The sequence below is a fragment of the Mustela lutreola genome, chromosome 9 (assembly GCF_030435805.1).
Source record: "Mustela lutreola isolate mMusLut2 chromosome 9, mMusLut2.pri, whole genome shotgun sequence".
In the NCBI taxonomy this organism is placed as follows: Eukaryota; Metazoa; Chordata; class Mammalia; order Carnivora; family Mustelidae; genus Mustela; species Mustela lutreola.
In genome coordinates, this window is record NC_081298.1 from 92,485,807 (window position 1) to 92,510,827 (window position 25,021).

The 25,021-nt window shown below is 49.9% G+C and overlaps 1 protein-coding gene across 50 annotated transcripts in view; it reads right to left on the bottom strand.

Moving 5' to 3' along the window:
* Positions 1-1,576: 1,576 nt before the first annotated feature.
* Positions 1,577-25,021, bottom strand: part of ASPRV1 (aspartic peptidase retroviral like 1) — a 115,972-nt gene continuing 92,527 nt past the window's right edge. For 44 of the 50 annotated variants that reach the window (XM_059187947.1, XM_059187942.1, XM_059187941.1 and 41 more), the window contains 3 exons: positions 13,688-13,845; positions 11,936-12,007; positions 1,577-7,637 (listed from right to left, as the gene is read on the bottom strand). In XM_059187947.1, the coding sequence (XP_059043930.1) occupies positions 2,120-2,899 (780 nt within the window). In that variant the 5' untranslated portion in view covers positions 2,900-7,637; positions 11,936-12,007; positions 13,688-13,845 and the 3' untranslated portion in view covers positions 1,577-2,119. The other 6 variants (XM_059187921.1, XM_059187916.1, XM_059187956.1 and 3 more) reach the window with 6 other exon arrangements.

The window sequence follows — 25,021 nt, forward strand, 5'->3', positions numbered from 1 at the left end:
CGCCGGGCCGCCTCCCCACCCTCCCTCCTTCCTTGCCTCGGAGGTGGAGAAAATAGGTCATGGGGAGGTGCTGCCAGGCTTGTCCCCTCAGGGGAGGGTTTGGCGCAGGAGAGAAGCCCTAAATTTGTTTGGAGCTTGAGAAAGGGACCTGGGAGGCACAAGAAGACCGTCCCCTTGTGCAGGGTTCTCCTACCTCCTTCTCGGCTCCTCCCACCGCCACAGCTGGGCCTCTCCAGGCCTCACTTGCCCTGAAAAACACTTCCTCGTGACCCAGCACCACCCACCACCCACTGCCCCCGTGCACAGAGCCTGCTGGAGCTCATTCCTCTTAATGTGCTTGGCTGCCTAGGGATGGGCTACGGTAATCATGAAGATGAGGGGCTGCGCCTGGGCCTCAGTTTCCAGGAGAATCACAGCTGGAGTCGGAATGGGGAGTGAGGGACCCGGACTCAGAGCAGCTGCGGGACAGCCAGCCTCAAGTCCCCAGAGGCTTCTGAGGCAGCTGACTCCATCGTGCCTCTGGTGCCTGCCCAGCTAGTTGTCTCTCCTTTGGGGACATCCAGGCGGAAACTTCCAGGAGAGGCTCATCCCACCCTCAGGAAAGGAAGATGTCCCCTTCCTCCCATTAAAGCTCTTGAGGCTTTGCACTCTCGTTTCCCTGCAGATCCTTTTTGGCTGAGTGTTTCCGTCGTTACTCAGGCCTGCTGAGTTCCAAAAGGACAGGAACTTAGGAGCGGGTATGAGGAAGCCCCCTAAGAAAGAGTAACACCCGGGCGCCTGGGTGGCTCAGTGGGTTAAAGCCTCTGCCTTTGGCTCAGGTCATGATCCCAGGGTCCTGGGATGGAGCCCCGCATCGGGCTCTCTGCTCGGCAGGGAGCCTGCTTCCTCCTCTCTCTGCCTGCCTCTCTGCCTACTTGTGATCTCTGTCTGTCAAATGAATAAATAAAATCTTTAAAGAAAAGAAAGAGTAACACCCCACTCCCAAATCTGGGAATGCCCTAACCACTCCATCCCATCTCTCTAGTCTCAGGCTCCACGTCCCTCCAGGAAGAAGCTGCCCTCATGGTGCCGGAGCCCCCACGGCCAAACCCCTACTCTGTCCTCCAGACTCCCGTGGGCTGCTCTGTGCAGGTCAATACCTGCCCCCTGCCCGGTCTGCCTCTGTCTCCCAGGCTGCCGTAAGAGCTATTTGCCATGCACTTACTTTCTCACTTCTTTACAAGAACCATCAATTTCCAACCCTCAATCAGTACCTCACAAATAAAGTTAGGGTCACTTTTGGGTAGAAGAGGCAATTTGGGTGTGAAAATATTGTAGTTTTCAGTTATAGAGGAATTATGGAAGAAATAAGTAAAAATATTTGAAATCGAGGCTAAGAAAATCCGAGACATATATACAGGCACTGTGTGTCTATGCTCTTACATCTCCAGGCTAATCAGTCTTGGAGCCCTTGGAGCTTCCCTCTCTTTGACATTTTCTCCCCGTTTTACCCAGTTACTCTCATCCATTCCATTCATCCCCAATCAACACATTATGTGGGTTTTTTTTTTCCATGAGTCAATTTTTATTGGTTTTTGAAGTAAAGAATTATGGGCATAAGGCTCAATGAGTTTCAGAGCAAATGACAGAAGGAAACTACATCATACAGGTAGGTGGGAAGACCCAGCAGGGAAGACTCCCAGGGCAGCTGTGACCCTCACCCACAAGGGCTGAGTCTTGCTTGTGAGGACCGTGTAGCCCAGACCCAGCCCAGCTGAGAAGGACCGCATGGAGCTGGAAGGGACTGAGCCACATCTCAGGGGATCTGAAGAGGTACCCCAGTCCTCCCTGAAAGACAGTCATTTCTAGTCGTCTTGGAACCTTCCGGTCTTAAATCTTTGCCACCAATAGCAGCTTGACCACTATGAGGACTCTTCCCTCCCTCTGAGATAGCCAGCCTGCTCTCCCTCACCTGTGCCTGCTCAGATGGAAGCCTCCCTGACCAGGGACAGAAGGGAGGAGGAGGGAGTTGGTTCCAGAAGGCTGGCAAAGCCCAGTGACCCCTGAGGCTATTTGCCCTTCCCTTCCACTGTGGTGGGTCCTCCCACTGATGTTTGGGGGGTAAAGGAAAGGGGGCTTCTCAGTAGGAGAGCTCCTGTCCCCCCTCCCCCGAGGAGGGCTCCTCCTCTATGAGCTCCAGGTCGAACTCATCTTCCAGGGACCCTCCAACAGGCAGGAGGCGGAACTTCTTCCCCTTCAGGGTGCATGTGCGATGCTCAAAGTCCAGGACGGCGTTGTGGTCCTGGAGCACGTCAGTACCAATGATGGCTTCTTCAGCACTGGCGTCGGCCACTAAGAACTCTGCCTTCAGCTTCAGCTTCCCCAGGGACACCACTGTATCCCAGATGCCCAGGATCTTCATTTCAGCCCCATTGGCCACTTTTACCACATTCTCAAAGGGCCGCAGGGTGTCCAAGTCACCATCCGTGACCTCCTCCCACAAGCTGGGGTGGACCACAGACACCTGAGCCCCGGAATCCACCAGGAACCTCACAGGCACCTTGCCAATTTTCCCCTTGAGGTAGTAGCCCTTACCCATGCTGTTGGCAAAGACGATCTCCTTGGGCAGGTGGCTGCGGGTGGCCCCAGGCCCGCCGAAGGCTTTCAGGAGGGTCTCTCTCACAGCACCGTAGTCTTCCTGGTCCTTGGGGCTGAGTCCACTATAGACCTCCAGGGCATCTCCCCTGAGAGACTCTTTCAGGAACCTGAGTTTGGTGACGTGGTCCCAGTGGTTGAGGTCGTTGATGACCTCGAAGCGGTGCAGCCAGAGGTGTGGGGCTATGTTGGCTCCATCAAAGGGCTCCGGAACGAAGGCATGCTCCCGACGGCCCTCCCGGCTCCTGGCTCCGCTCCCCGCCATCCCTCTGTCCTCCGCTGGAACTGCGGCACCGACCCACGCCAAGTAGAGCAAAGCGCAGAGCAGTGTGGGCGCAATCACGCTGGAGAAGAAGGCCTCTCGGAGCGGAGTGTTGTTTGCTGCCCGTCTGGGGCAGGCAGAGGGGGCCCGGCACGAGCTGTCCGACTGACTGCTGGGCACGGAGGCAGGCAGCTACTATGACCTGCTCAATCGGCAGAGCCTTTTTGATGCCTAGCCTAGGCCCTGGGGCTCCCCATTCTTCCTTTGTTCTGGAAGCCCCGCCCTTGCTCAGCCCTCCCTCCTGCCAGCATCCTGCCCAACGAGCAGGATCAGTGCCTCACCCTTCTGCATCCATCGCTGGGACTGGTACAGGCCAGCCCACGGTGCAAGAAAGTCCAGCCCCAGTCAGAGGGGACCCACTCAGGTACCCTCCCCAGCCCGTGTCCGAGAATAACAGAGGAGGACACAGAGTATGTTATGACATCCAGGTGTCTGTCATCAGCTGGAGGAGGCCAGGACCAAGGCCCACCAGCTTCCAGCCTGGGGAAGCCCTTTGCCCCACGCCCAAGTGGCCGCTTTGAGGGGCTAAAGGAGCATTCATTTACCACCCTCTTACCATATGTGAGCCTGGCGTGGGTGTTTCTCATTCTGAACCAAGTGTGGAATCCCGTGAGATTCTCTAGAGGGGAAGATAGAGGACAGTCCCCAAATCAAGAATGCGCAGAAAACGTTTTTTAAGTGAGGGGACACACATACACACAAGCATTTGCCATGAACTCGATTGCTACAGTTGTTTTTCCCTCACTGATCACATCCAGTACAGAGTCAGCACTTGGGGGAGGGGGGCAGGCCTCAGCCAGAGCACCCTCATTAAGGCCCTGAAGTGGGCTGGTGCCAACCCTGAACTTCTGGGAGTGTACGCCAAGATCCGGATGGGCTCCAGCTCCAGAGCTGGGCGGGCCCGACCTCTGAGCCACTGATGTTGTCTCCTCCCCTCCTGTTCCCTCTCACCTTCCAGGAAACTTCCAAGAGCCCCTTCCCCAAGCTCCGCAGCCCTCTTTCTCCCAGTTCCGTCCTCATTCACGGAAAGAGCAGTGAGGGAATCTCACTCCCTTGTGTTCTGAGAAGGGGACATGCCCGCCATGTTGGCGAAGCCAGTGGTGAGGTTCTGGGAGGATTTGGATGGAGGAAGTTGGCTGTGTGACCTCCTGCTGGGGAGTGCAGCCTGCCTTGGGCCACTGCGTGGGTTCCCAGAAGGCAGATCTGTGAGTCCCAAGGTTGGAGCCTGACTTGGGCCTGTGCAGAGAGACTGGGGCTGTTGGGGGGACCCACTTTCATGATCTCCTTCAAATGTCACCCCCTCCATGGAGCCTTCTGCGCCTCTCACACGCCTGCCCACTCCCAGTGGAGCGTGTGTTGCAGGATGGTGTACTGGTTCATTCATAACTCTGTCTCCAGCAATGAACCGGAACGCGAGGTTCACATAAACCAGACACATGTGACTGTCTCCAGCCCCCACAGAAACTTACTCTCAGGTCAGCAGGTGTTCTCTGCCAGGCTCCAGACCCAGCGGAGTGCTGTCACCAAACAAGAGGGATTAAGACAGGAGAGGAGCTGGAACAGCGGCACACCTGCGGCTCTCAGCTATGGTTCCTGGCCCAGAGCCTGTCTCTCATCCGTTCCCTGTACCACTCATTCCCCCAGTGCCTGGCTGAGTCCCCGACGATCCTGGCCCCGGTCCTGCCTCTGGACATTCCCAGGGTCCCTGTCTATACCGAAAAATCCCCAGTCCCTGCTGCTGTGTCAGCTGACACAGTGGGCTAGCAGAGACGCAGCTGGGCCAACAACTCCCATCACTGCCGCCCGGCTAGGGTGGGGCCCTTGTGCCGTTCCAGAAGCCCAGAGGAGGGGGAAATGGAGTCACCGGGAAGGTGTCAAGGGCAGGGCAGGTGGGTCTCCAAGAAGAAACGCTCTGGCCACCCACAAGACCAGGAAGCCTCTTCCGCAAGGGAACTTCGTGGACAGACTCTGAGCCCCTGAGATGGGCGTTGTGTCATTCTGTGGTCCAGGAACTGAACTAGCAGTGGCTTCCTGGTTACCTGGTATTCGTCACCGGGCTCACCTGGTCCCTGGAAGTGGGAGGGTGTGAGGAGGCTGCATGTGACAGAGGGAGGTGAGAGGCTGGGCGGCTCCTCAACGGGCAGACGGCTGGCTGCTCCCGACAGGGGCTTGTCAACCCACAGGGCACACATTGAGTCAGACCTCCCCATCGCTTCAGACTAGAGATAGTAGTCACTGGGACTTGGGCACTGGACTGGGTTTGGGGTTCACTTTGGCAAAGCCATTTCACACCTGTTCCCTCCGCTGTTCCGCCGTGACCCGAGAGGCCCACTCGCCAGCCTTCCCCCAGGACTGCAGCACAAGGAGTGTGAAGGGCCACGCGGGCCTGAACACACTGTTCAGGGAATGTATTTGCAAATACAGGCAGGGAAGTGGGAGTCGGGGCTCAAGGAGGCATGCGGGTGGGCCCTGGGGGCTTGCGTGGTTGATGGCCTCTGGTGGGGACAGCGATCTAATGGGCCATGAGGGCTGGTTGTTAAATGTTTGAGAGTTCTGTAAGTCAGTTCCTAAACCAGCTGGTAGCTTGAAATTGCACCTGGTGGGAGTGGGAGTACGGACACCACAGATATTAGCAAATTCTTCTTCTTTTTTTTTAAATTAGATATTAGCAAATTCTTTTTTTTTTTTTTAAAGATTTTATTTATTTATCAGAGAGATAGAGGGGGAGAGAGCGAGCACAGGCAGACAGAATGGTAGGCAGAGGCAGAGGGAGAAGCAGGCTCCCTGCTGAGCAAGGAGCCCGATGTGGGACTCCATCCCAGGACGCTGGGATCATGACCTGAGCTGAAGGCAGCTGCTTAACCAACTGAGCCACCCAGGCGTCCCTAGATATTAGCAAATTCTTAACCAGGACTTTTTTTTCCCCTGGAAAGCCAATTGGACTGGGGGTGGGGGCCCTTGGTCACTCCCCCTCTCTGGGGCAGGCCAAGCCCCATTTCCAGTGATTAACAAATTTATCGAAATCTCCACTCCTGACCACCTTTCTTGCCCACCTTGCCCCTTACATTTGCCAAAATAACCTTTACACTCCTGGGTCCTTTGGCTTGAGGTGGGTGGCCCTCGGCAGAGCGGACCAGCAGACGTTCTGCTCGAACGTTCCCCTCTGGATCCCCAGACAAAAGCACACAGCACTGTCATCTTTATGGAGAGAGCAGGAAGGCCTTGAGTTTAGGAACTGGTCTCAGGCTAGGATCAGGAACACAGTGAAGTAACTTCTCAAGGTCCCTTACCCCTTGGGAGAAGCCATAAAGGGAACACGCTAGAACCATTCAGGGACCTTGGAATTGGTATGTTAATCCACAGTGATGAGCTAAACCAGCTGGGGCAGGCCAGGGGCCGCTGCCTCCTCCCAGAACCTAGGAAATCATGGTTAATTATTGACAAGTACAGGTATCAGGGCGGGAACACCCTCTTTATTACCCATCAGCATCTCCTGAGTGTGCTCTGAAGCAGGTACACCATACTCAACCGGAAAGGAGGCAAACCAGGACAATAAACAGGAAGGACCGAGGGAGTTCCCACCCTCCACACCCCCTCACTGAGAATCTGGGGCTGCTTCTGGCTAGCATCCCAGCCCCCAAATCAGGGTCACCCTGGGAGCTGGAGGGGAGAGAGCAGAGGGACTTACCGGGGCAGCACAGGAAGGCTGGGGCGGGGGGACGGGAGGTACATGTGCTCCAGCCCAGGAGGCTCCGTGGGCAGTTATCACCTGACGTCACTTGGGGCTCTGCGCTCAGAAAGGCCAAGCTGGCTTTGGCCAGCCGCTACGGCTGTCCTGAAATTCCCAATAATTTTGAACAAGGGGTCCCACGCTTTCATTCTGACCCAGGCCCTAGGGAGTACACCGCTGGTTTTGTCCCCACCTGATCCGATGGGGGCTTCTCGGCCACATGCCCATCTACACGCACATGCACCTACCCCTTCACACCGCACTCCGATCGGCTGCGCTCCCTGCACAACTGCACACACCTCCTGTAAGTGTAAAACCTATGCCATCCATGCAAACACAGTTACCCTGCAGTCCTCAGTTCGAAACGGCTCTGAAATTGTGTAACTTGCATAGACTTCAGCTCCCACCTTTCATTTCCCAGGTGTGTTTGCACGCACATTTACATGCACATTTACACGGACTATTAAAATCTGTTTTATTGGAGGCACCTGCTGTTTATCAGCCTCTGGGCACACTTGTTGGCTCAGAGAACTAGGCAGGTCCCATCACCATGGCGGACAAGCTAATGAAAACAGGACGCAGATGTTTAAGTCTTTTGAAGAGATGCAGACAGACATGCACATGCAGACTGACCATGTGAAGCAATCCCGGTCACAGGCCCGCCGCTCTGAAAGTGGGTCATCCTGCCCTCTGCCTCCCCCTCCCCGACTGTGTGGGGCCAAGGACACCATGGTCTCCCTTCCTCCCCTTTCTGGGCACTCACCACCACAAGTAAGGCCCTAAGTGCTGGTCCCCTGTCCCATACAACTCCCCCCGACCGTGCAGAGGCCCCAGTCCTGGGGCTGGGGTGCGTGGGTGGGTGTGCAGGGTCTATGGCATGACTCCTAGGAGCAGGGCCCACGGGTGCTTCTGGCGTTCTGCTTCAGTGGGGCAAGGCATCAGGTCTTCCAGCTGAAAAGAAGGGCAAAGAGGTGAATTCTACACAAAAATCCAATTAGGGATTCAGATCAGAGACCAAGGTGGGGCTGGTGGGCTCTGACCAAAGCAATGCTTGTGGGGAAAACCAAGGCACCAGCAGGTTCCCTATTCCCAAACCACAAAGCCTCCGACTACCAGCACCGCCGTTCCCAAGCAGGAAGTACCCAGTACTCACATCAGTCATGGCCAAAGGCATTAGCAGAGGTAGCTTTTCCTTAACTGGTCTCCCTCCTTGATCCCTGCCACTGCCCTGATGGAACAAGCACTTCTGCCCGTGGGGACCTTCCCCATTTCTCTACGTTCCCGAACCTCTCTTTGGCCATCTGGATTGCCCTCCACCTTCCTTTATCATCAGTTCAGAACCCTTCTATCAGAAAACCGCCGAGCACAGCCCACCAGCTGAACCCACTCTGTCAGCAGGCAGCAAGATGCCTGGGTGCCCACTGTGGCCCTGCAGGGTCCCAAAGGGCCCTAGAGGTGTTTCCAGAACAGTGATCTCAGGCCTCAGTGCCAGTCCTCCAGGCCCGGGGTCAGGGCCACAGCCAAGCAAGAGTCAGAACACATTACTGACTAACTCCCTACAAGTCCAATAGGCCAAAAGGGTTTTTTTCCCCTATATTTATCTTTCAGTCAAATATGAATATCACTTAAGGTGTTCTGAAGGCTTCCCTTTTCCCCTTCCCATAGCCTGCCCTCCAAATTGGGTTCCCACCTTCTTCCCAAGCCCTGATGCCCTTACCCTAGACCAAACCCTCATCTCTTTCTGCTCTGATTTCTGCCACCCTCCCCCTGGGCCCAGGGGTTTGCCTGGCCAGAGGGGCCTAGCAGAACCCCTTCTCCTCTCCCATCTCCATGGTCCCCTTCACTTAATGAAGGGTGGGAGTGAGACTTGTAAGACAGTCTCAACAGCTCTGGGGACACTGACCCACTTGTGGAAAACACCCCTGAAATTTATGAAAGATTCAGGCAGTCAAAATGTACAGCTTGGGTATTCTCCAAATACAAGTGGGCTTTGATATGACACCAGGAAACTTGGCTTAGAGCTAGACACTTTGGTCCAACTTAAAATACCTCAAAGGCAGCTTTGAACTGATCCTGAAATAGTTTTAATTGCTGCTAATGATAACTGGTATTGTGAGCAATGCAAACATATAAAATAGCCTCAGAGCAGGGAACGGCTTCTTGTGAATCCACTGCCAACTCAGATTTGCTCCTTACTTCCAGAAGACAGGGGGACAGAGGGGGGACACCTTCCCTCTGGCATGTCAAAGTAGGGTCTTCCATCTGGGAGAAGTGGGGGAAGGTGGGAAAGGGAAGGAGGAAAAACAGCAGAGCCCTAACATGTATAGAAATCCCCAAGTTATTGGTAGTAGCAGTAACAAACATTTATTGAGCACCTACTATATGCCAGACACCATGCTGCTGGCTGTAAATTAGTGTAAGGCAAGAGTCTGCAACGTAGATGGGTATGGGCAATGCCAAATAAGTGGGCTGATTCAATTCCATACATATTTCTGGAGGCCAACTGTGCCTCACTGTTTAGATGAATCAGCGGGGCCCTACCCTCACGGAGTGCTCAGGTGAGCTGGGGAGACAGGCTCAGACACAGATGCCCCAAATCCAGAGATGAGTGTGGAAGGTGGGCAAGACGGTGATCCAAGGAGCATCCCACAGAAATCAACCTACACTACCCAAGAAAAAAACAAAAATGAAAGGAATGTTAAGGGGAAACCTGCATTGGCACTGAACACAAGGAATGAGAGTGGCCACAAACCATAGACTTGGATCAATGGTGGTTGCTCTCTGCAGTCTCTGTAGAGGGCTTCAGGGGTGATCTAGACTGAGCCAGATCATATGGACCCACCTAACAAGAAGGTTTTAGGGGATGGGGTTATTTTCTGGATTAAAAAGTCCTGTTAGGGACACTTGGGTGGCTCAGTCGATCAGGCAGCTGCCTTCAGCTCAGATCATGATCCCAGTGTCCTGGGATTGAGTCCTGCATCAGGCTCCCTGCTCAGTGGGGAGCCTGCTTCTCCCTCTGCCTGCCACTCCCCCTCCTTGTGCTCGCTCTCTCTGAGACACATAAATAAATAAATATCTTTAAAAAAAAATCCAGTTAAAAATATGTACATAAAAGCACAGAAAAAGGACTAGGAGGAAATATACCAAAATAGTGATAGTACTTATTTCGGGGTGGTAGGATCATGAGTGATCTTAATATTCTTCTATATACAGTCTGAGAACATATTCTCTAATAAGAGAAACATATAAAAAATACAGAAACTTGTTCTTGCAATTTCTGAAAGCTTAGTTATTCCAAATAAAGTTTTCAACTAGGGATTATGTGGGAAATCTCTTCATACCATTCATTCAATTTTACTGTAAACCTACAACTTCTCTAAAAAAATAAGATCTATTAAATGATTTTTTTGTAATGTTTTCAAAAAGGTACTTACAGGGGGAGGTCATACAATAGCATTGAAAATCATAATAATCACTGAAGGTTAAGGATAGGTATAAGAGGGTTCATTTGAGTTTCCCACAATTTTCGGGTGTGTTTGAAAATTTTCCATAATCTAAGTAAGATAAGCAAACTAAAGCTCTGTACCAAGACCCTCTCCAGCCTGGTCTTGCCCAGTTCTAGGCTGAAAGCCTGTGAAGTCTAGATGTCAGCCAGTCCTGGGCTGGAAACGTGCGTCACCCTGGACAGGCAGTCTCAGCTGTGTCACTGAGTCCCTGCTCAGCATCTTCTCCCGGACCCTGGTGCAGAGATTCTCAGCTACCTCTTGCCGGTGGGACTGACCTGCACACTGGGCCCCAGGCTCTGGTCTTGGCACACAGCCATGCTCTTCCTCAGTCCCTGCCCCATCCCCATGACAGCAACACCAGCCTTGCCCCTGGCACACCAGAGGCCTGCACCTTCCTGCCTGGCTACCCACTCCACTGCTTTTTCCAAGTGTCCCTGTCCTAGACTTACTTTTTTTTTTTTTTTTTTTTTTTTTTGGTGGAGGGTTCCCCTCTCTCAGCTGAGTCAACATGTACCACTATCTCACATTTAAAAAAAATAACTCCCTCACATGGTCCAGCACTTCCCTTGGTCAATGACTCCTTCTCTCCTTCCTTTCCACTGCCTAGAAGGGCTGAGGACAGCCTGTGGCCTCCAGCATTTGCATCACTGCTTTTCCTCCTAAGTCTTTTCTGTCCCATTGGCTCGTGGGACCCAAGCTTCTGGATCTTGTGCCTCCAAGACCACTGTCCCCAGTTTCCTGTGGCACCCTTGATAGCACGCTGTCTCTCTCACTCTGCGCTCTCCTTGGGCTGTACCCCAGGCCTAAGCTCTCTGCTCTGCTCCAGCTGCCCACTGCCACATTCTCCTACCTGCCTCTTCCATTTGGTTTTAAGTTTGTTTTCTGGGTTTTTTTTAGTAATCTCTACACGCAACGTGGGGCTCACACTCATGACCCTGAGATCAAGAGTCACACGTCGATGATCTCAGCCAGGCAGGCGCTCTTTTCAACAGCGAACTCATTAGATCTCCTCCTCAGACCCTCTTGGCCCCCTGTGTTCCTTTCCTGGGCAGAAGGTGCCACCACCCCGTCAGTTTCCCGAGTCAGCCACAGCAGGGGCACCCTCACCGCCTCCTCTTCTCAGGGCCCAATCCAGCCACAGTCGGCCGATCCCCCTCCTGGGTCTCCCTGCCCCTGTCCCCTCACTGCCTCCCTCGGGCCCCACCACTGCAGTGACGGAGCTGCGGATCTCCTCACCTTAATCCACTCTCCTCATACCCACCCGAGTCCGGAGATGAAGCCCACTCGTGTCATCCTTTGGCTGCTCATGCCAAAATAAAATCTCAGCTCACAACATAGCACGTGAAGGCCGCCTCCCTAATTCACGCTCCACATACCCCAAGTGCCTCATGGTTCCCCAAACACGATGAGCTTGCTTGTGCCTTCTCATAAGCCATTCCACCTGACCAGGCTAGCCTTCCCCGCAGGCCTGTTCTTCTGGAGAACACCCAACTCTTCCCATCTGAGGCACTGCCCCCTCTGGGAAGTCTCTCTCGATTTCCTTGGCAGACTTACGGGCTCCCCATTGAGCTCTCATCACAGGGCCTGGAACCCTTATGCCATCTGCGAGGTACCAGTGGCATGACCCAGGCCCTCTTAAAGTTGGAGACACAATCTCAGCATGAAAGTCATGGTCTTTCTGACTTGACTCATCCTGTTCCCTCTGTTCATCCATAACCGGGGCATCCTCCAATCGCTGCTCACCTTCACCTTTTTCCCAAGAAGCCATGCTCTCCTCCGGACTTGGGGTGTCAGGTCTGGTGCTGCAGTCCGTATCTGCAGGGCAGTGACATTCGAACATCTGTATTTACTGGGAGCGTGGAAAGACCTTTTCACCATATGCTAGTACACACATGCAGTATATGACATGAAATAGGTAAGTAACTGAAACAAAAGTGCCTTTTCTTTTTTCTTTTTTTTTTAATGCTGATAATAACACATTCAATTAAGTTCCACAAACTGGTCCCCATCCACCATTTGAAACCTCTGCTACAGCCAGTGGGAATCACTAAGGGTTTCTAGCAGGGGAGAAGTGGGGTTAGAAGAGGCAGCTAGAGGGGCGCCTGGCTGGCTCTGTTGGTGGAGCATGGACTCTTCATCTCGGGGTTGTGAGTTTGAGCTCCACATCAGGCACAGAGATTACTCAAAAATAAGTTAAATAAATAAATAAGGTTTAAAAATAAAATAAAATAATTTAAAATTTTTTTAAAAAATAAAATAAGGGGTGCCTGGGTGGCTCAGTGGGTTAAAGCCTCTGCCTTCGGCTCGGGTCATGATCCCAGGGTCCTGGGATCGAGCCCCACATCGGGCTCTCTGCTCAGCCGGGAGCCTGCTTCCTCCTCTCTCTCTCTCTCTGTCTGCCAGCCTCTCTGCCTACTTGTGATCTCTGTCTGTCAAATAAATAAATAATCTTTTAAAAAATAAATAAATAAATAAAATAAGCAACTTCTTTACTGAATCAGGTAATACTTTCTGAATATTGGAAGAACTTTTGGTCAATTTCTTTGGGCCATTCACAACATAATAGCTATAGGCACAATATATATATAAGTTCAAAGTGCATTATTAACATTTTCTCCATAATTTTCCTAAGTCTGCCATGGCCTGGGTTAGAACAGTGCTTCTCAAATATTCTAAAGGCAAGGACCAATTTTTTAAGTTCCCAATCTGTCATGTACTTTGTTTTTTAAAAATATAATAAAATGAATTATTAGAAAATAAAGTAACAAAGGTGTTAAAAAAAATGCAAGTCCCTTTCATTATTATTAGCTTCCAGTAGACACCGTGGAATGGCACAGCAAGGATGTGCTGGGAGGCAGACATGGGCCTGGGCCGCAGGCTGAGGAGGCTTTGTGGGAACTCTGATGCCTGTAAGCCCTTGGCATGTAGCCACACCTACCTGCTCATCTCTGCCCTGAAGGAATTTCTATTTGCATAGTGTGAGGGGTTCTGCCAAGGAGAGAAGTGCCACCATGCAGGCTCCTGCCTTGTCAACAGAGCCTGGTGCCTGAGTTCCCATCCTGACTCAGCCACTAACCGGCAGGGGGCTAGGGATAAAGGCCTTAACCTCTCCCAGACTTGGTTTCCTCTAGGATTGTCCTGGGAGATACTACAGCAGTCCTCACAGCAGGGCTTGGCCCATGGCAGGAATCTGGTACACACCCCATCTTCTGGCCCTCACGGTTACATGTCCGTGCTGTGGTCTCTGCTGTCTTCCTGAGTCAGCCTCATCCTCCCAGAGCCCCCTTGGTGTTCCTCACTGCCTACTTGGGCCAAACCTTCACCCCACCTCACCTCCTCATCCATCTGCCTCTCACTCTCAGGACATAGTTTGCACCCTCCTTGGCAGAGGAAAGAGTAGGGCCCAGTTGCTTCCCACCCCAGGCTCCCTTCACTCCTACACCCTTTCTCAGAACTCTCCCTCCAGCCCAGTCCCTCCACCTGAGCCTCACTTACCTGCCCCCAGTCTCTACATGGATGGAAGCTTCTTTCCATCCATGATTCCCTCCCTCTTCTGGGAATCTTTCCAAGGAGTCCAATCTGGTCTCTGGTCACTCCTTAGCCTAAGGCAATCTGTCCAGTGGTGTGCTGGTAAATACATAATAACAGGCCCTCTGGAGAAAAAAAGAAAAAACTCATATATGAGTTCATTACAAACTTAACTGACATTTAAAGATGTTTAGCAATTTATAAGTAGTAATAAAATATTCAATAGTCTATACTGTAAATTGCATATAGCAAATTGAGTCTTACAGAAAACCTTCATTGATTTTTACCAACCTGCTAAATCCATAACTAACCTGTAATTATAACTGACAAATGAGTGTAGTTCTTACATGAATATTGGTTGATATTTTTGCTTGTGTTGACTAATAAAAAAAGAGTGAAACAATGAAGATACATGATGCAACTTCACTCCTTTGTCAATAAGCAACTTCTTTACTGAATCAGGTAATACTTTTTGAATATTGGAAGAACTTCTGGTCAATTTCTTTGGGCCATTCACAACATAATAGCTATAGGCACAATATATATATGAGTTCAAAGTACATTATTAACATTTTCTCCATAATTTTCCTAAGTCTAGGCAGTCAACAAAGCAATATATCAGGCCCCGATGTGTAGTGTTTATCAATTTCCATGGTACAATTATTCCCACCATGGCCAATTTCAGGCTACCAATGTGATGCCACTAAAGGCATTAGGAAGAATAGCAGAGTAACACAATGTCATATAGTATTTCCAGAGACCTAACAGATGTAAATAATTAAAGCCATAAACAATAATATTCTGAAATTCTTAGAAGTGATGAGTTGAATACCTTTGTTTTTAATACAATTTACTTAATTGTAATTTTATGAACTTAAATGTTTCAATAATAGGCAGGTTTAACTACATTCTTGCAAATCCCTGAATATTTAACATCAGCTCTTGGGAGCTAGTATCTTCTGGGCACAGCTGGATCTGAACCCATCCCCACAGATCTGCCTTGAACAGGGACCTCAAAAAGCTCTCCAAACCTGATGGCTCCTTCCAATGTACAGTTTTCAGGTCTTTTTTTTTTTTTTTTAAGATTTTATTTATTTATTTGACAGAGAGAGATCACAAGTAGGCAGAGAGGCAGGCAGAGAGAGAGAGAGGAGGAAGCAGGCTCCCTGCCAAGCAGAAAGCCTGATGGGAACTCGATCCCAGGACCCTGAGATCATGACCTGAGCCAAAGGCAGAGGCTTAACCCACTGAGCCAACCAGGCGCCCTACAATTTTCACGTCTTATAAGCAAATCCAAACTCATATTCTTGCTCTCAAATCGGCTCCTCTCTGGGCTGACATCTTGGTGAGTGGCTTCGCCAGCCACGCAGGAACCCATGCCAGAAACCACAATGTCACCATCCCACAAGCCTCACACCTCCTATGGCTGTAGATCACAGTCATCTAAACCCCACTCAAGTCTGTCCCTGCTCTTTGTCCCCTGATCTGCTTTGGCTCACACCCCCCATTGCCTTCTTCCAGTCCCCCATGGCCTGCCACTGCCCGTTCCGGCCCATGTTCCTAGTGGCATCAAAAGCACTCTCTATGTCCTGCTCTGTCCTATACTGGGTGGAGTCAGGCTTCGCAGATCCCGACAGTCACTGTCCCTCCAGATCCATCTCTGGCATATCCCACACACTCACCTTCTGCTTCAGCTACAGAACTAGCCATAGCTTCCTTAACTCATCCCATTCTTCCAAACCTCCATGCTTCACACCTGCCATTCCTTGTCCCAGAAATTAAAATTCCTGCTTCACAAATTCTTAGTCATTCTTTTGGACTCAACCTCAAATATTATCTCCCTAGTGAGCACCGCACCTCAAAGCAGAATTCATTTGTTTGTTCACTGATGCATTCCTTCAGTACTGATCTTTACTTATTGCTAACTATGTGCTACATTCTACGCTAGGTACTGAGGAAGCAGAAATGAACTCGGCTCTCAGAAAGCTCTATAGGGGAAGCAGAACTAGGGCAACCAGCCCCCTGACAGACATAGTTCTGTGGAGGGTGCTGGGGAAGAGCAGAAGGGGGGTGCCTTTATAAAGGCTCCTGGAGGCGGTAGCCCTTGATCTGAGCTTTGAAGAATGGGATGGAGTTGGCTAGGTGAGGAACGTGGGAGAGTGCTCCAGGAAGATGGTTCAAAGGCCCTGAGGCACGAGAATGCAGGCCACTACAAGTGATTCACTTTAGCTAGCCCTTGGGGCTCAAGAGAAGACCATGAAGGAAGGCAAGACCAGATGGAGAGGGGTTTTAACTGGCCCTTGGAGAAAGCTTAAGAAACAGTGATTCTGATAGTAAAGAAGGCAATGGGAAGCAATGGAAGCCTTCCCAGTCTAGAATTACAGGCCTTGGGGCACCTGGGTGGCTCAGTCGGTTAAGTGTTCGACTCTTAATCTCAGCTCAGGTCCTGATCTCAGGGTGGTGAGTTCAAGCCCCAACTACTTAAAAAAAATAAAAATAAAAAGAATGACAAGTCATTCAGAAAGATCAATTTGAGAAATATAATGGGAGATACAGGTTAAGAATCAAGATGCCGGGTAATGGAACTGGACCACTGGCTTCTCAGAGTAGCTGTGGTGGCAGTTTTCCTTGGAAGCTAGGATGCCTGAACTGAGATCTGGGGAAGGAAAAGGGTGTCCTAGGTGAGGAGAAGAGGAGAAGTGGGATCGTGAGTGACGCTCAGAGAGTCCCCATTTACCCACCAAGAGCCCAACCTGCCCTGCAAATTCACCTTTCCTTCCTTGTCACACTGCCTTCCCTCAGGTTTTTAAAGGGGTCTCGCTCCCTTTAACAGAGGGCCTTTGACCATTCTGTTCCTCTCCCTGGAGAGCTTCCTGGCCTCCTCCCCTATTCTTGAGGGAATTGGTAAGTTTGGAAAGCACCCAGAATTACTTGAGGAAAAAGGATCTGTTTGCAGCAGACACATTTGAATTTGCCAAGAAACTGCCACCAGCTTCCCTCACTTAGAAACAGAAGCCAGGTCGTGGTTTTCTCCCTGTGGTCCCATGTCTTCATGGGTAAGATGTGGGCCTTTTTTTTTTTTTTTTTTTTTTTTAAAGATTTTATTTATTTATTTGTCAGAGAGAGAGAGGGAGAGAGAGCGAGTACAGGCGGACAGAATGGTAGGCAGAGGGAGAAGCAGGCTCCCCGCTGAGCAAGGAGCCCGATGCGGGACTCGATCCCAGGACGCTGGGATCATGACCCGAGCCGAAGGCAGCTGCTTAACCAACTGAGCCACCCAGGCGTCCCAAGATGTGGGCCTTTACTTTCACTGTGCATTGCACAAAATAAGTGCCCCAAAACTCTCTGCCGAATGAACAGCCAGATGAATGCAAGCTCCTGGCCAAGGTTGCATCTGTATGTAGTGTGTGCCTGACCTTTCCCTGTGGTCAATGAATTTGGGGGGGGGGGGGTGTTTTTGTTTTTGTTTTTAAGATTTTATTTATTGGGGCGCCTGGTTGGCTCAGTGGGTTAAAGCCTCTGCCTTCGGCTCAGGTCATGATCTCGGGGTCCTGGGATCAAGCCCCGCATCGGGCTCTCTGCTCAGCAGGGAGCCTGCTTTCCCCTCTCTCTCTGCCTACTTGTGATCTGTCTCTGTCAAAGAAATAAATAAAATCTTTAAAAAAAAAAAAAAAGATTTTATTTATTTTTTTGACAGACAGAGACCACAAGCAGGCAGAGAGGCAGGCAGAGAGAGAGGAAGGGAAGGAGGCTCCCTGCTAAGCAGAGAGCCCGATGGAGGGCTTGATCCCAGGACCCTAGGATCATGACCTGAACAGAAGAGAGGCTTTAACCCACTGAGCCACCCAGGCGCCCCAATGCATTTGTTTTTGACTGCACTGAGCCAGGGTCAATTTCCAGATAGCCTCAGGGCCACAGGCATATGTGTTGGAGACTGCACACCTCAGGGTGTAAAGGGTTATACCTGTTCTTGCTCAAAAATTACAGGAAATTGCTAAATGGACCAAAAGAAGAACCAGCATGCTTGCTGCTCTCTGTCTCTCCCCTGGCCCCCAGCTGTTGCCTCATGGAGGGTCAAAAGAAGCAAGATAAAATCTGTCCGACTCATAGCTCAAAAAAAAAACAAAAACCACCAGGAGTTAGAAATGTGACCCAAGCGCAGTCCTGCCCCACCCAACCCTGTCTCTCCCCACTGTGTGGCCCAGGGAGGCTCTGACCCAGGACTGGCCACTCAGGCCTGCATCCCTGCACCACATTCCCCAGCCTTCTGTCTTGAGACTCTATACTGATCTCTCATGAGATCCAAATCTGGATTCATTTCCAGGTAGTAGGCCTGACTTTCATATTCTCTAACAAAAAGTCCACTGTAAGTCAGGGAGGGATGGAAACCCATGACCCTCCAACCCTGGCTGCTTGGCCCCCTGGCTTGCTGCTGTAGTACTTTCCCTGAGAAGCCAGGCCCAGCGCCACAGTCGCTCCCTTCAGGCTGGGCTTGGTGAGGCAGCAGATGGATGTGCAGTCTTCAACCCCATCCCAACCCTGGGAGCCAGGAATCAGCTCCAAAGCCAATGAGATTGAGTTGGGAGCCCTCAGAACCCCAGCCCACAGGCCACAGGACCTGCAGGAGACTGATTCTCTCCTGGACCACAGAGACCAGCCTAGACATTTCCCTGGATACAGAACACATCCTTCCTGGGACCTGACACAGAGCCTTTGCCCAGAGGGGATTTGTTGAATGTTTTCCAGAATTACCTGAGTGAATGAATGACTAATACTGACAATGAGTCAGGAGCCTTCAAAACTGGATACTTCTGGGTTAAGAAAACCCCTCATCAGCCTCTTTCTTCTTGCCCTGAGACCTCACCTCACCCCACCAGGGGAAGCCATGCAGACCTTCTCTCCCTCCCCGTTCAGAGTGTCCCAATCATTAAGATGGCATGACTTTTTTCCATTTGGGCCTGAGTTAGGTCTTCCCCACACTTCATTGCCACTTTCCTCTTTGTCACTGTGCCCTGTGCAAAGCACATATGGAGCGCCCTAACCCAGATCAACCTATGTGAAATTGCCTGAGGACAGGAACTGCTAGAATGCCCCCATAACCACACACACACACACACACACACACACACACACACTCACTCACTCTGAAGAAGCATAAACTGGGCAAAAATGTAGGAATTTAATTTCACCAAATCATTTTTTAAATTATGGGATTTCCCAGTGTCTCAAAAGAAAATTACAACTCCCAGACAAGCATCTATAAGTAAAAAACATAAAGATACTGGCAGCAAGCCCACTGTGGGTGGGAAATCACCAGCAAGGGGAACTCTGCTCCCCTCTGAGTTCTAGAATTGTTCCAGAGCCAGTGTTCCTGCTCCTGCAACCAACTGTACTGTAAGTTGTGTAAGATGCTGTTGAAAGAGCACAGGGCTGAAAGTCAGGAACCTCACGTTCCAAGCCCACAACTGCTCTAAGTAGCTGTGTGACCTTAAATGAGCTCCTTTGCATCTCTGGGATGTCCTGTTTCCACCTGTTAAATGGAAGATGGGCTTTAGATCTTCTGTCTTGGATTGCCACTATATTCATAGTGCCTGGCCCAGCACAACCTAGGAAGGGCTTAATATGTACAAATGATAAGAAATGGTCCAATGTGATTTTTTTTAAAAGATTTACTTATTTAGGGGCACCTGGGTGGCTCAGTGGGTTAAGCCTCTGCCTTCGGCTCAGGTCATGATCTCAGGGTCCTGGGATCGAGCCCCACGTCAGGCTCTCTGCTCAGCGGGAAGCCTGCTTCCCGCCCCCCTGCCTGCCTCTGCCTGCTTGTGATCTCTCTCTCTCAAACAAATAAATAAAATTTTTACAGAAAAAAAAGATTTACTTATTTATTTGAAAGAGAGAAAGAGCATGAGCAGGGGGAGAGGCTGAGAGAGAGAGAGAAGCAGACTCCACGTTGGGTATGGAGCCGGATGCGGGGCTTGATCTCACAGCCATGAGATCATGACCTTAGCTGAAAGCAAGAATCAGAGACTTAACCAACTAAGGCACCAAGGAGCCCTGTCCAACATGATTTTTGAGAGCTATAACCCCCAAACCTGGCTTAAGATACCACTTCCCAACAAGTTCATCAGGGAAGTTGGATAAAATGCATCTTAGGAAGGTAACAAGATGTTGCGGTTTTCTCTTTTTCCATAGCCAATGTTTAGTCCATGGGGTGAAAAGGAGAGAAGTAGGAGTAACTCTGAGGGGATAGTGAAGGGACTGATGGGCCAGAACCACTGAGGGGGAGACTTGCTTGTGTCAGTGTGAGCTACCCCATTCCAGGCTGCCTTGGACCTGCCTCTACGTAATGAGCCTGCATGTGCATCCCTGCCCTTGGGTGGTGATGACAGCAGCGAGTATCTGCCCAGTGAATGGATGTAAACCCGACATCATCGCTCCCACCCCAGCCCAAGAGGGAAGCACACTGGCGCACTCTCAGACCGCCTTTGCATGAACACAACTAGCCAGGCGCCTGTCCTCAGCCACTGGAGAGGGGAGCACAGGGGCACCTGGGTGGCTCAGTCAGTTAAGCATCTGCCTTCAGCTCAGGTCATGATCCTAGGGTCAGGGTCCTGGGATTGAGCCCCACATTGGGCTCCCTGCTCAGTGCGGAGTCTGCTTCTCCCTCTGCCTCTCCCCCAACCCCTCTGTCTCTCATGAATGAATAAATAAAATCTTTAAAAGGAAAAAAAAAAAAAAAAGGAAGGCAGGAAGGAGGACAGCCCTCTGCAGGGTCAGCATGCAGCCAGGGTCCCGGAGCTTACGGCCAGGTAGCAACCCACCCCCAGAGAACTCTAGAGAGGGGGCTCCCATGCTCCCCCCAACACTGTATCCGTCTCTGCAGGCCCTGGGGAGACATGAGTACCTGGGAGTTGCTTCAGGGAAGGTTTCCTAGACTGGTTCTGAGGAAGATCACACAATCTTCCCAGAACATTTGTCTTCCAGTTCCCTCTGCCTCCCTGAGGAGACACAACCCAGTGGGCTAGAAAACTCAGCTTCAGAATCAAGCCAGCTCTGTCCCATACCTACCATCTTGCTGTGGGAAAGCTACTTGGCCTCTGTTTCCTCTTTCATACAATGACAACAGTAGGATCAACCCAACAAACAGTTACATGGATTAAATGAGATAATGCAGAGAAAGCGCTGAGGCCAAGCCCAGAGCTAGCTCCCATTTACCATGATGATTACACAGAGCAACAAAAGAAATGATCATAGATCAGACCAACCACAGGCCTCAGGAAAAATCTGTTGGCAATGCTGCTACAGGGGTCATGTTCAGGTCACGTGATAGTGACTACAAAAGACCAACAAGGTCAAAATAAAAGAAAAGCTCAGCCTTTCTCAGGAAGTACTGACTGTAGGACGGTGAGGGTCCAGGGTTGCTCTAGAGGGTATGAAACCAGCCCCTCACTGCACGGTGGAGAAAACAGCCTCGGAGACAATGCATGACATGCCGGAGGACACACAAGTTTGTGACAGTATTTGGGCAAGAGGACATATTTTCCAATTTCTTCTTGGTGTGGCCAGATTATTTTCTCAGATATTAATTTGTGTTTAGATGGTTGTGGTTTTCCTTTGCCTTCTCATTCCAAGAAGGCCTGGGATCTGTCCTCTTGGAGTCTCAGGACTAGACAGAAGCCACCCCTGGGCCCTTTTCCCCTTTGCATCTGTTTTCCTGAGCCTGAGCTACTTGCAGACTCAGAGGAGTGTTCTAAAGGCCACGCTGGGAGGGAAAAAGTGAAAGGGGAGAGGAAGAGGGATCTTGGGAAGTGGGAAGAGAAGCCAGACTAGTGCTCTGCACCTTCAGAGAGCAGTGGGCCTCAGCGGTGGGGAGGCATGGCCCTAGGGACGAAGGCCTCAAGCAAGGCCTGAGCAAGCAAGCAGAGTCTGAGCTTCACAGGGTACCAGGGCCCATGAGAGAGAGCACAGCCTACAGAAGTGCCCCTTTTCTGGGAAGCACCAAAAGCCTCCTGGTTTCTGGGGTGACTCTTATTAAGAGGGGGCCTATAATGACAGCAATAAATTTCCTCCCCATCAGGTAAGATGTGAGTCCAGGGTTGGAACTGAATTGATCTCAGGAGCTTTTTTTGCCCCCTTGGGATGGTGGATTGAGGCTTGCACTATCCACATAAGGCACTCCTCAGTACGCTTCAGGACAGCATCTCCTAGGACTGTACTGTACCCACCTGTCCAGTGCTTTTCAAAGTGCTTTGCAATAGTCTGTTTAGTCCCTGAGATCCTGACCACTAACCAGATGAGAAAAAGAGAGCCCAGAAAATGGGCCAGATCTGCTTAAGTTCGCACAGGTAGCAAGAGAACCAGGATGAAACCGCCATTCTGCGGACTCCTGGACAGTGCTGTTTAGGACGTGTCACTGCCTGCCCTGGACCACTCTGGACACAGCTGGCCTTGGGTCACCAGCAGAGCTTGCTCCCTCAGAGAGCACCCAGGTTCCACAGCCCTGGGCAGGCCCCTGCAGGAAAAACAAGGCCGTCAGGAAACATCTGGCAGGCCTCCCTTCCTGGGTGACACTGCCTCGGTGACTCTGCAGGATCCCGTGATGGCTTTCTGGATGTTCATCTGACATTGGCTCTATGTCAGCTTGAATGGAAGCTAAAGGCTTAGATGTTGACAAAAGCCCCTACCGATGATTGGGAAATAAAAAACAAGTACAAGTAATTACCAAACAGATGAAAAAAGTCTGTAAAGCCACTTGCCATTCAGAAATGCTCACTAACTTAAAAAATGGTCAGGAGACACGAACAGACGTTTCTCCAAAGAAAACAAACAGACAGCCAACAGACGCACGAAAAGACGCTCACCATCACGCATCACTGGGGGAATGCACCTCAAATCTACAATGAGATATTACCTCAGAATGGCTAAAATAAAAAATTTCTTAATAACAACTGCTGGTCAGGATGTGGGGAAAAAGGAGCCCTCGTGCACTGTCAGTGGGAATGCAAATCAGTACAACTGTAGAAAATAGTATGGATGTTCCTTAAGAAGCTAAACATAAAAGTACCCTGTGATCCCGCAGTCAGCCTGCTTGGGTATTTACCTCAAAAATACAGAAACACTAATTCAAAAGGATACATGGATATGTGCCTACAAACCCCTACGTTTATAAGCAGCATCTCTGCAATGGCCAAAGTATGGAAGCAGCTCGGGCATCCGCGGATGGAGAAATGGATATATGGCAGGGGCCGCGTATGCAACGGAACCCTACTGAGCCGCCCCAAAGAACGAGATCTTGCCGCATGCAGCAACATGGATGGCGCTGGAGAATATCACGCTACATGGAGTCAGTCAGAGAAAGACAAATATCATATGATGTCACTCATTCGGAATTTAAGAAAGAAAACAAATGAAAAAAGAGACAAACCAACAGCTGGAGAACAAACTGAGGAAAGACGGGTGGGGGATGGGTGAACTAGGTGACAGGGGCAGAGAGCGCACTTGTGACAGGCACCGGGGGATGTGCAGAATTGTGGAATCACCGTACTGCACCCCCGAAACTAATATTACACTGTATGTTAACTATACCAGAATTCACATTTTTAAATTTTTTTAATTAAAAAGAGAAAAAAAATCTAGAAAGAATAATATTTTAAAAGACTGACAAACATTGTTTCCAAAACTGTATGTTTATTTCTATAACTGGCATCATACACTTAAAGGTCCTCATTTACAAAGTGGTTTTAAAACTCTCCTGCATAGGGGCGCCTGGATGGCTTAGTGGGTTAAAGCCTCTGCCTTCAGCTCAGGTCATGATCCCAGCCAGGGTCCTGGGACAGAGCCCTGCATCGTCTCTGCCTGCCTCTCTGCCTACTTGTGATCTCTGTCTGTCAAATAAATAAAATTAAAAAAAAAATAAAACCACAAAACTCTCCTGCATATATTCTCTAATAACATATCCATATACTTTAAAAAAAGGAAAAATAAATGTCCAATAAACTGATGTTATTGCTGTTGCTATAATACCTATTAGGTTGACAAAGTCTTTCCCCTATACTATTTCTTTAAAAGATTTTATTTTATTTGAAAGAGTGATAGAGAGCATGAGAAGGGAGATGGTCAGAGGGAGAAAGAGACTCCCCATGGAGCTGGGAGCCCAATGTAGGACTTACTCCTGGGACTCTGGGATCATGACCTGAGCCAAAGGCAATCACCCAACCAACTGAGCCACCCAGGTGCCCTCCCCTATACTATTGACGGGAATATAAATTGACACAACTTTCCTAAACACATACACACACACACACACACACACACACACACACAACCCCAAAGATTTAAAAATATTCACACACTTAAATACAACATGCTGTCTTGGACTGAATCCTGGAATGGATAAAGGACATTAGTAAGAGCACTAATAAAAGCCAAATATAGTCTGGGGCTTAGTTAATAGTAATGTACCAAAGTTAATTTATTAATTTTGATGAATATACTCTGGTTAGGTAAGATATTCATGTTAGAGGGAGCTGTGTGAAGGCTACATGGGAACTCTCTGCACTATCTTCACAACTTTTTATAAATCTAAAATTATTTCAAAGCAAAAGGTTTATTATTTTTTTAAGATTTTATTTATTTATCCGTCAAAGAGAGAGAGAGGGAGAGAGAGCGAGCACAGGCAGGCAGAGTGGCAGGCAGAGGCAGAGGGAGAAGCAGGCTCCCTGCCGAGCAAGGAGCCCGATGTAGGACTCAATCCCAGGACGCTGGGATCACAACCTGAGCTGAACGCAGCCGCTTAACCAACTGAACCACCCAGGCATCCCAAAAGGTTTATTTTTTAGATGTTCACATTCTTTTACCCAAAAATCTCATTTCTAAGATTTTATCTCAAACTTTTCAGAGATATATGGAGCTCCTGTCTGGCTCAATCAGTAGAACATGCAACTCATTTTTTAAAAACATTTATTCATTTAAGGAGAGAATGCGAGCAGAGGAGGGGCAGAGGGAGAAGGAGAGAATCTCAAGGAACTCCCAGCTCGAGCACAGAGACTGATGTGAGGCTGATCCCAACACTCAGAGACCATGACCTGAGCTGGAACCAAGAGTCGGACGTTGAACCTACAGAGCCACCCAGGCACCTTGATCTTGGGGTCATAAGTTCAAGCCTCATGTTGGGCATAGATCTTACCTAAAAATATATATTTAAAAACAACAAAAACACCTAGCAGACTAAAACAAAACAAAACAAAAAACGAATCCCCAGCATATTAAAAAAACTTATCAGAGAGGTAGATGGACATTTAC